The sequence below is a fragment of the Balaenoptera ricei genome, chromosome 6, assembly GCF_028023285.1.
Source record: "Balaenoptera ricei isolate mBalRic1 chromosome 6, mBalRic1.hap2, whole genome shotgun sequence".
Classification (NCBI taxonomy): domain Eukaryota; kingdom Metazoa; phylum Chordata; class Mammalia; order Artiodactyla; family Balaenopteridae; genus Balaenoptera; species Balaenoptera ricei.
Window position 1 is genome coordinate 53,016,385 of NC_082644.1, and position 12,231 is coordinate 53,028,615.

Below are 12,231 nucleotides of genomic sequence, written 5' to 3' on the forward strand. Positions count from 1 at the left end.
CTGATGGCTGATTTGTCTGGCCCCTGCTTCTCTTCCCAGCTTCATCTCAAACCACTCTCCTCTTGCTCTTAAAATTTTTCAGGCCTTCCTAACTAATCATCTTCTCTCCCACCACAGGGACCTGGAACATGCTACTTCCTGTGACTGGAAAATTCTACCCTCTTCTATTTGCCTAGAAAAGTTTTATTCATTCCTCAGTCTCATGTCAAGTGTCACTACATCAGCGAAGCCTTCCCTGACCTCCATGACAAGGTCAAACTCCCACATTAAAGTCACTCTCAGCACAGTGTTCTTGTTTGAATGTAGTTTAATATATAATTGTGTGACTATGTGATTATGGCAATCTCTCTCTTTAAACGAAAAGCATCATGAGTGCAATGACCAAGTCTGCTTTCCTCACCATGATCTCACAGCACCTAGTAGAGGTATACAGGAGATATTCAATAAGTGTTTAATTAGTAGATGGATGGAAGACAGCTAAGGTATAGTCTTGCTTAGATACAGAGGTGACCTTTGAAGGTAATTCCTAGTTCTATAATTATGTGATTTTTACATATGCACACTGAAATTACAGTATCGTGTATGTATTATTATAAAGTTTGTTATTTAGTTTATTACTAAATAAGCTAATATGAATGATATTACTAGTTGTGTTTATAGTCCTCTCTGAGATTGTACATTTAGCAAATGAGGGAATTGTAAATACTGGGAAGATAAAGTTAACATAATACCCTTTACATTATCAAGCAATGAAATAATCCTGCTGGGGGAAGGGAGGCAGGTGTTTTCTGTTGGGTGTTTTTTTTTTTAATACATCTTAAGCCATGTAGTAACAACATTAAAACCAACTTAAGACTCCTTACAGAATAAGTAAAATAAAAGAAATATTCAGTATGGTAAAAAGAGATTTAACTACTATGTTGAAGATTGCCCACCATGCAGCTAAGTTCACCACACTACCAATTAACACCTAAGAGAATCTTATGAATATTAGATGGTTCCTGTGACTTAAGATCAGAGCAGCTGCGAGAAGACCCCTTTGGAAGATGCTATTTTTTTTTCACTTTCTTCCCTCTTAATTCATTTATTATATATGAACATCACTAAATAGCAATAGGACTTTTGAAACTACTAAAATTTCTTCCCCTCTCTCTCTCTCTCTCTCCTTCTCTCTCTCTCTCTCTCTCTCTCTCTCTCTCTCAAGCTGCTTCTAAAAGAGTGGGTCTAAAATAAACTCAAAATAGTGAAAAGATAATAAAGTCTCAAAATATGATTTTTTTAAAAGAAGGAAGAGGATGGAAATACATCAATTGTTTAATCCATGAGCTCATTATAATTCTTTATAAAATAAAATCTAATTGTTCAACACTGAAGAACGCGTTAAAAAAAAAAACTGATTGTTTTGAAGTTTAGTAAATAAAGAAAGAAATCAAGTATATATCCTGCCCTTCCTATACAAACTGTACTACTGGGTAACCAAACAGTAGATATGAGGATGGTTCTCTTTATAGCAATATTTCAAGTAATAAGTGAAGAAAAAAATTGTAGAATTAAAATGTCACTATTTTGAATCTCCTAATGAATTAATGGATCTAGCCATTAAGCATAAACCGCTAACATCATTATGTCCCTCCCCATGGAAGAACACATTGCCCCCTATGAAGAAGTCTTCCCTCCCTGACACTCCCCCGCAACAACGACAAAAACTGAAGTTAAATCTCATCAAATTTCTAGAGCAAAATTTACAGGAAGTGCAGAGAAATAAGTTAAAGCACACCATGGAGAAGCAGCCAGCAAAATCCACACTGTGGGAATCACTGCAAACAACCAAGTTTCTCCAATAAATTGTAAGAAAGAGAGAGGCAGACAGAGAAATATGGATATATGTGAAGTGGAGATCCTATAGGCTAAAAGAGAGGTTAAAGAATTAACAACTAATTCTTATTTGGATGGTTATCCAAACAAATTGTTTAAAAAATATTATTAGCAATTAGAAATCTAAATACTGACTGGACATTTAAAAACAACGCACACACATATATCCAGGTGTAATAATCATATTACTGTTATGTTTTTTAAAAAGAGATATATACTTAATATCTACAGAAGAAATTATACAATGTCCGGGATTTGCTCCAAAAGAATATGGTAGAATGGAAGTGGATGAGATTATGGAGGAGCAGGACTGGCCGTGAGCTAAAGGTTGTCAGGCTGAGTGATAGGAACATGAGGGCTCATAACACTATTCTACTTACTTCTGAAATTTTCTTTTAAATTTTTAAAAATCAAAGAGGTCCTCTTTGTAACACCTATTTTTTTCCAAAATTTTCTTGGCTATTTTTTTGGTATCACACTCCAAGCTAGTTTCCTTCCTTTACCTCCCTTCCCTTGGCAACCAAGGCAGTGGTTGCTGCTATCATTATTGCTGTTTGGAGAGATAACATATGCTTTCAAAAAAATATTCCAGAGGATGGTGATGATGATGATGATGATGATGGAAAACATGGTGGCATCTTGCCGTCACAATAAAACAATCATGTTATCTTTGACAATGACTCTCCATCCACTCAATCTCTCCTCCCTCTACCCCATTTTAATCTTTTTTTTTTTTTTTTTTTGGCTGTGCGGCATGACATTCGGGATCTTAGTTCCCCTACCAGGGATCAAACCTGTGCCCCCTGCAGTGGAAGCGCAGACCTTAACCACTGGACCTCTAGGGAAGTGCCCACTCCTCCCTCGATCCCAGTCAGAGTAACACAGAGTGAATACCATCACCTGTACTTAAGTACAATTATGTTTCAAAGCTAGAGCTGAGCTGAGAGGCTGAGAGATACCTATTTCCAGAGTCATGGCTTTACCCCAATTTCAATCTTCAGTAATAATGTCCCAGTCTCCTCTCTGTTTTGAGAATTACCACTCCTTGTCCATTCATATGGTTACTATAGAAAGGATCCCAGCACACGAATATTCACACAATGAAGACACAGCCTGTAGAGGGTTAAATTGTCTGCCCCCCCCCACAAAAAAAAGTACATCTAAGTCCTAATCCCTGGTTCCTGTGCATGTGACTTTATTTGGAAATAAGGTCTTTACAGATGTAACTAAGGCTCTTAAGATGAGATCATCCTGGGTGGGCCTTCAATCCAATGACTGGTATCCTTATCAGAGAAAGGAGAGAAGAGATTTGAAACAGAGAAGAAGGTCATGAAAAAACAGAGGCGGAGACTGCAATTACGCAGACACAAGCCAAAGAACGTCAAGGGTTGCCAGCAGCCACCAGAAGCTAGGAAAGAAGCATGGAACTGACTCTCCCAGCCTCCAGAAGGAACCAATCCTGCTGACACCTTGGTTTTGGGCTTCTGGCCTTCAGAATTGTGGAATAATAAACTTCTGTTGCTTTAAGTTTGTAGTCATTTGTTACAGCAGCCCTAGAAAACTAATACACAGCCCCTGGCAGAACTGACTGGTCCAGGAGTGAACATCTCACACATGCTGGTCCTTGGAAATCTGTAATTGTGGCCAAGAAATTCAAACCTCAGTCTGGCTATCTCTTACGGATAAGAGATGTTAACCCAGGAGCAGGTGGTGCCCTGTAGACTAGGAAGCAGAGAAGTCAGTTTGCAGCAAGAGAGAAGAGACACACAGCCTGTATCCAATCTGTTTCTGAGGCTCAGGTACATCCCTGTTCTTAAGTCCTGTGGGACATCCCTTTAGCAAAAAAATTAAAATCACCCTTTAATGCTCAAACGAGTTCAAGTGGGTTTCTGTAACTTGTAGCCCACAGAGTCCTGTCACACTCAAGAACCTGCTGCCAAAAGTCCTTTAGTAAAGATCGGCTGGAACAAGTTCTTCCTTGGGTAGCTGCCAAAACAAACTGAACTGACTTAAGAACCCTCTAAGAGGGAGCAAAGGAAACTTCAGGCCTGAGCTACAAGTGCAGTGACAAGAAACAATGCAAAAAAAAAGGTGGGAATGTAAATTGATACAGCCACTATGGAGAACAGTATGGAGGTTCCTTAAAAAACTAAAAATAGAGCTACCATATGATCCTGAAACCCTGCTCCTGGGCATTTATCTGGAGAAAAACTTAATTCGAAAAGACACATGCACACCAACGTTCATATCAGCACTATTTACAATAGCCAAGACATGGAAGCAACCTAAGTGTCCATCGACAGATAAATGGATAAAGAAGATGTCGTACATATATACAATGGAATGTTACTCAGCCATTAAAAAAGAATGAAATAAGGCCACTTGCAGCAACATGGATGGACCTGGAGATTATCATACTAAGTGAAGTAATCCAGACAGAGAAAGACAAATATCATATGATATTGCTTATATGTGGAATCTAAAGAAAAGATACAAATGAACTTATTTACAAAACAGAAATTGACTCACAGACATAGAAAACAAACTTATGGTTACCAAAGAGGGGGGAGGGATAAAAGAGGAGTTTGGGATTAACATATATAGAGGAGTTTGGGATTAACATATACACACTACTATATATAAAACAGCTAACCCATAAGGACCTACTGTATAACACAGGCAACTATACTCAACATCTTGTAATAACCTATAATGGAAGAGAATATTAAAAAAGAATATATATATATATATATATATATATATATATATATATATATATATATAACTGAATCACTTTGCTGTACACCTGAAACTAACACAACATTGTAAATCAACTGTATTTCAATAAAAATTAAAAAAAAAAAATGGAAGCTCAATTTTCACTGGCATAAGAGCCAAACCCAGATCTCATCATAAGAAGGAGTATGGGTCAATAATGATGCTGAATATTCCAGAGAAAAAGAAAAGAAAAAAATTTTTGGTCAAGCTGTACAAACTATACTAATTAAAACCACCCAGAAAAATTGCTCTTCACTAGGTAAATACAGCACAATTACTACTGTGCATATGAATACCATATCTCAGGTTTCCTTTGGGGTGTATTTGATTACAGCATTAAATACTGCTCATGTATGCTCGGTCTCCTTTTGAAAAGACTACAATTAATGCTTGGTTCTTTAGTTTCGAAATATTCTAAATATGAGATGCAAGGAAGTACCCATACTAATTTTTTGACCAGGGATGAGAATAACGAAAGTTTGCATTGAAGAGAATTATACAAACATCCCAAAAGGGGGCATTCTGAGTATCATGGGAGCAAATGGTACAAATGTAGCCAAGTCTCTTTTTAACTAGAAAGGGTAAGTGGTCAGCTTTAAGTACAGTAAGTCACCAGCAAATAAGAGAATGTTAAACACTAGATTAATGATCAAGTCATTTTCTAAATTTATAATAAAATTCTATGAGAAAAGAGAGACAGAGCCGGGAAGAAAGGGAGGAAATAAAAAAACAGTTCTGTGGAACCCATGGTTGACCCATAAATGACAAAAAATAATGTTTCTTTCAAAAAAATCTAAGAGATATAATGCTATTGAGTTTTTGCTTGGGAAAGTTCTAAGTACCAGAAAACAGCCTGATTTCTTCTGAAGCACTTTTCCATTATAAAAGTAACATGTATTTCAGTAGTCACTTTTCTTAAATCACCTAAAAACACCTTAGCATAAATACATGACTCTTACAATGGAATATTTTGTGACAAACAAAGCCTTCAACCAGATCAGTTAACTTAAAAAGAAATAGGGCAGAATGTCCTACATGAGAAAAGTGGCTAGAATTACTTTTCTGGTTATGAGCTACAAGTTGAGAGAGATTCTGTAATTTTAGAGAAAGAAAAAGGATTCGAAAAAAGGAAAAGAGAACATCTGAAAACAAGCTAAAAGGCTTACAGAATACTTAAAAGACAAGATGAGGAAACAGACATGGTCCAAGAATTCTGTCATTGTCAGATCAGAGTTAAAATTAAATGAGCAATGATACCAATGTAGATATAAACCCTGAAACCATCTCAAATTCATGAACAATTCTCTGACTCCCTGGCTGCAAATGAAAGCATACTAAGACTGTCTTCCTCAAACCTTGGGGAAACCTCATAAAGCCATCCTTCTTTGGTTCTTCTTCTCCTGCCAAATAAAATAAAGAGAAAGAAACTAAATAGTACAGAAAAGCTTCAATAATACAAGGTATGAATACAGCGTCTCCTTGGTTGCTAACCGTTTCCTACATGATAACAAAGCAATTAAGTGTTCCAAGGAACAGGGTCATCGACAAAAGAAAAGACCCTGAGAGATAAGAATTTTCTCATGAAATTACCCTAAATCTTAACTGCAAATAGTTCTCAAAGTCATTTTTAATCTAATTGGACCCTCATCAATCCATGATCAAAGACTCACTGGATCCAGCAGCTTTAGCCGGGACCCATTATGGGCATTTATTAATATCCTATTTGAGATTTATTAAAAAGTAGCCTTTAGGAATCTCAGAAAATAGACTTTAATCTCTCACACCTTAATACATTTTATTTTTCCCCCAAATACATAAACTGCAGGTCCCTTCCCTGTTTGAAAGCACAAAAGGAACACAAATGAAGCGTTAGTTTATCTAGAGCATAACCGTCCTACCAAACACATTTTTTGAAAGAAGGGGTGGCGGGTCAGGGAAGCAGCTGAACTGAAATTATAGGCTGTCATGACATCTCAGTATCGAAAACTAAATACCTGGTTCCACAGGAGAGTACTGTTTTTATTCACAATCCCGTTACTAAGCAACTATAACAATGGCTACATGAGCTTTCTAGAAGCTAGTGCAGTTAAGGGAGGGGGCGGGGATCTAAGGAAAGAAAAATGGGGAAACTCCTTGCTTTGGGAATCTTTATCATAGGATAAACTCAATGTAAAAACAAAACCAAAAACAATCTAAACTTAAAACAAGCAGTTCCTTAAAGGATAAGAAAAGGACATGCTACTATGTATATCATTCACCCTAATTTTATTTAATTTCAAAATTTACATTTAACTGGTGATAATAATTTCCTTACTGTGTTTTCTCTGTAGCCCCCTTCTTTCCTTCACCCTCCCTAGGGAATAATTTTTTTTTTCAAATTTCCTTACTGATTAAAAGAACATTTTCAACCTCTTAAATCCACTTCTTTGTTTACAGAAGCTATAAAAACTAGTTTACAATTGTTTCATGTTGCCTCAGCTTTGAACCGAGAACACTCTGGACATCAAACTATTCCTTTGAAGGGAACAGTCTCTCAAACAGAGCCAGACCCTTTCCCAGCCACTCCCTGAAGTTAGACAACCAGAGCTTTACCAATGTCAAGTCTTATTCAAAGTTAGACTATACAATGTAGCAGGCTCTAGACCAATGTTTCTCAAATTGTGGGTTGGATTTGGGGGCGGGGGGGGGGTGGTTAAGAGGAGGCAGCTTTTCATACATGTTCCAAGGGAATTTACATACTAGACCTGCAAAGAGCCAAGGAGCAGGTTATAAGGCTAGGAGAGAGAACCTCACTGACTTTTCCTCCATCTTTCCTTGTAGCTTTCAATATTCACTGCAATGCTGAGAAAGCTCTGGAAGCTACATCTTCTAAATATCTATTCCACAGAAGGATGCTGCTTCTCTCTCCTCTTTCCCTCTTTCTTTTCTCTCTTCCTCTCTCCCTCCCTCTCTCTCCGTCTCCCTCTCTCTCCGTCTCCCTCTCTCCCTCCCTTCCTCTCCCTCTCCCTCTTTCTCTCTCCCTCTGAAGAATGTTAGGATACTAGGTAGGCAAAATGAAAAAATACAGTTTTAGACTCATTCTTCTGCATCAAAGCTGAGCAATCGTTGTGTGGCTCTGTTCCCAAGGTGCCTCTAGACTGCCATAAATCTCTATTTTAAGAAGAGAAAGCCACAGACAAGGAGAAATTTAAACACTGGAAACTGAAGATCCAAAATGTCTCAGCCAAGAACCACAGGGAAATGACAAAGTCATGTTTGTTTTTAGATCCCAAAGATAAAGATGGTTTTCTGTCTCAGAAGATTCCCTGAGGAGCATTCGGAGGAAGGGGCTGTTTGGGTCCCTGTTTTTAATTAAATTTAATTTAATTTCTTAAAGTTGATTCTCATTTTGCTTTTGTTAAGGCATAAACAACGCAAAGTATAGTCTTTGTAATCACTACAAACCACAAAGCTCTGCTACTTGAAATAAAACAAAGGAAATTCTTCAGAAATAATCCTTACCTCTACTGGCAACAATAAAGAAAACCTAGCACTTATATAACACATTTCACGATCAAATTGATGCAAAAGTTAAATTAGTTAGCTTCAGAATCTACTCTGTCTACATCTCCTGTGGCTAACAATTTAGACAACAAGAACACGCTAAGAAACTTTTAAAAAAGTTTTTTCAGGATCCTTCAATTGTTAAAATTCCTATATTTGCTTACCATAAAATTCAAGGCTTTCTTCTATATCTTGGCCATATTTCCAAAGACCCTTGAAAACTAATGGTAACCTATATGTGTAAGATTACTCATTGAAGCACTGCCTATAATTGCAAATAATTGAAAACAATAGGGAATTGGTAAATTATGGCACATTCATACAATGGAATATTATACAGCCGGAAAAAAAATAGAAAGCACTTTATGTATGGTAAGGAATGATGTCTAAGATATATTTTTTTCATTGAAAAATGCAAAATAAGGAATACTATGTATAGTAGGCTACTAATTTTTTTTTAAGAAAAAACATGTACATATAAATTTTCAGTTACATGTGCATACAGCATCTTTAGAAGGATAACAAGACCTGTTAAGAGTTTTACCTGAGGAGAAAAACTGAGATACAGAGGAAAGACAGAGAATTTGCCTCCTACACCCTTTTGAATTTTTTACCATGTGAACATGTTGCTAATTCAAAAAATGTATTTTTTAATTTTAAAAAATCTAATATTACTGACAAATTTTCATATACACAGATGACATGCTGATCCACTATCAGCAAAGCTTATGCTTTTCAGTTTACAATAGTGATGATGGACTTATACTGATGTGTGAAGGATATCCCACACCAGCATAATTTTCTAATAGGACATTCTGGAATTAAAGGTATAACCTAACTTGCTCTAATTATCCCTTAGTCAGAGACATTAGCTGGCCCCTGGCCCCTTTAGCTGCTGATACTCTTACTTTTAGATATAAACAGTACAACTAGACAATGCAAGAAGGTTCTGTTTGTGAATTTTAAGGCACTTGAAAATATTTAGGGAGGAACTAATACTACTACCTGCATTTTAAAAAAAAGGGTGAGGCAAAATCTAGGTGGCTTGTTTAAGGGTAACCAATAAGTTACAAAAAGAGAGACACATTAAAACCTAACCTTTTAGGACCTCCCTGGTGGTGCAGTGGTTAAGAATCCACCTGCCAATGCAGGGGACACGGGTTTAAGCCCTGGTCTGGGAAGATCCCACATGCCACGGAGCAAGTAAGCCCATGCACCACAGCTACTGAGCCTGAGCTCTAGGGCCTGTGAGCCACAGCTACTGAGCCCACGTGCCACAACTACTGAAGCCCACGTGCCACAACTACTGAAGCCCATGCGTCTAGAGCCCATGCTCTGCAACAAGAGAAGCCACTGCAATGAGAAGCCCGCACAGTGCAATGAGAAGCCCGCACAGTGCAACGAAGACCCAACGCAGCCAATAAATAAATAAATAAATACATTTTTTAAAAAACAAAAAACAAAAACTTAACCTTTTAAAAGCTGCCTCAAAACTAATTTTTTAATGGATATACAATAGGATCTTTCTAAAAACATTTGAGTGTGTGCGCGTGTGTGCATGTGCACATGGGCATACACACAAAGAAAAAGACAGAAAATGAGTTACGTTTTTAGCCATGATCGAACCTTACTTATTCAGAAAGATTTGGTCATCTACTAACTGCTGAAGAGTGTGCTAGAGACAAAAATACAGGTTAAAAATAGAAATATATTGTGAAAGAGCAAGTAGCCCAGCTGAGAAGAGGGAAGTATCTAGGCAGGAGAGGTGACATCTGAGCTGAGCCTTGAAGGATGAAGAAGATGATATCAGAAAGAGAAGGGGAAGGAACATTCCATGCAGAGGTACAGCATGCACAGGCTCGGGAACAGGGAACAGGTATGTATGGCTTAGAGGAGGGTTCATGGCAGAAAACGCAGGTTGAACAGAAGGTGGGAACTAGTTTGGGAAGGGCACGTATACCACGTAAAGGGCTTGGACTTACAAATGTAGATAGCAGAATATAAAGAAAAAAATCAAGGCTCCAAAAAAGATTCAAAGAGATGATGTAAGGGAACAAAATAAGATTTGTGAAGAAAGGTTAAAAGGCCAGAGGTTACTTAACCTAATAGACCTCAAGCCTAGGAAGGCACTGTCCACACATTGATGGTTACAGCTGTACTCCATCTCCACAGAAGGCAGAAAAAAGGATTAAGTATTCAGCTCTGATGATACCACAGTAAAGGTGAGTAAAAAACATCAGGAGAACAAGTAACCCCATTGAGAAGGAGGTGGGGGGGCTGGGTAAGAGTTGGGAGAAGGGGACAGAAGCTCAAATTATTTAAAGCAGGCAAAACTGAGGGCATATAGATCAAGACCATTTCTTGAAGCAAAGAGTGGCACCTCCTTTTCAGGGAGTATTTTACAAGAGATGCTCATTTCCATGGGATGGTTCAAATACAGTCTTGTTTGACCACCTCAGAATGCCCATTTTATCCCCTGGGATTCCATTAACCTCAGTCTGTGAATGGAATAAATATGGTCATTCCAAACAGATTCAAAGAACATTGTTTACTTGGACTAATCAGGGGAAGACATATCTAAACCACAAAATGCTTTTAAAGAAATTAGTGCTGTTATTTTCTAACTCATGTACTGATGCTAAAGGCTGACCAAGTATTGCCAATAGTGTATAAACTTTACCACTGTGGAATGATGCTTATGGGCAACCTTCTTTCTTAAAATAAGTCAGGAATCTGTACTGCAAACTGTGAGTGATAAACTACTTAGCTATTCCTTAAAAAGAGCAGTGACAAAATAAGCAGAACCCCAAAACTTAAGTACAGCAAATGACCACAAATCCCCAAACTTTTAGAGCTTAAATTAGCATGTTCTCACCACATATGAAATTTCAACTGCATGACATTTTTAGGGAAAGAAAAACAACTGGCAAGTAGGATGAATGGTGACCCTTAATGGCAAATGAATGAATTTTTTTCTAAAAATTTAAATCATTAACTGATCAAACATGAAGGAAAGAGCACCTGGTCGATGGAATCAGGTTGAGAATCCCATTGAGAACATAGCTGAACTCTGCATGATCCTGAGCGACAAGGGCTACCAGACCCTCACAGCAGGCTGTTCGAACCACGACATTATCACTGCAACACTTCTCCCACAGCAAGTTCAAAGCAGGAGTCTGAAATCAAACCAGTGATTAAAACACACGTCTGATGAGCAGTAAATGCATATACACGCCCGGCCATTCATCAAAATGTAATTCATTCACAGTAGGCTGACTGTCCTCTACAAAAACCCTGTCACACCATTTGTAGAATACACTAAAGTCGGTTTTCCAAGAGAGGTAATGGATATGTTCTGAAATAGCAACTCTCTCTCATCTGGTGTCTTTGCTGCAAAATGAGGCTGGCTGCAGAAGTATGACCTAAGTCCGAGCAACACAAGTACTAGGAGATCAAAACTATGACTTGGGGCTTCCCTGGTGGCGCAGTGGTTGAGAATCCGCCTGCCAATGCAGGGGACACGGGTTCGAGCCCTGGTCTGGGAAGATCCCACATGCTGCGGAGCAACTAGGCCCGTGAGCCACAACTACTGAGCCTGCGCGTCTGGAGCCTGTGCTCCGCAACAAGAGAGGCCGCAATAGTGAGAGGCCAGCGCACCGCGATGAAGAGTGGCCCCCACTTGCTGCAACTAGAGAAAGCCCTCACACAGAAACAAAGACCCAACACAGCCAAAAATAAATTAATTAATTAATTTTAAAACAAACAAAAAAAAAAACTATGACTTGGCTCCAGCACTGTGCTCTAACTAAGCTGTTTAACCAGACATGAACAATACCAGCATATCAGTTAGTCTAAGTTGGACTCCAGATCATACCTATGCTTCAAGCCCTAAATGGCAGTAACATTTTCAGAAAATGTTCCTGCTCTCCTCCCACCAACCTCTATCACCCACATGCCACCCCTCTGTCCCCCACAATGTCCCTGCCCCAAGTGACTGAAGCTGAATGTGGACCCAGAGGAAAGAGACAGAAGTAG

General features: G+C 38.3%; 1 protein-coding gene across 2 annotated transcripts in view; it reads right to left on the bottom strand.

Moving 5' to 3' along the window:
- FOCAD (focadhesin) overlaps positions 1-12,231 on the bottom strand; it is a 311,371-nt gene that overhangs the window by 267,497 nt on the left and 31,643 nt on the right. For both annotated transcript variants that reach the window (XM_059924644.1, XM_059924643.1), the window contains exon 4: positions 11,218-11,372. In XM_059924644.1, the coding sequence (XP_059780627.1) occupies positions 11,218-11,372 (155 nt within the window). The remainder of the gene's footprint in view (positions 1-11,217; positions 11,373-12,231) is intronic.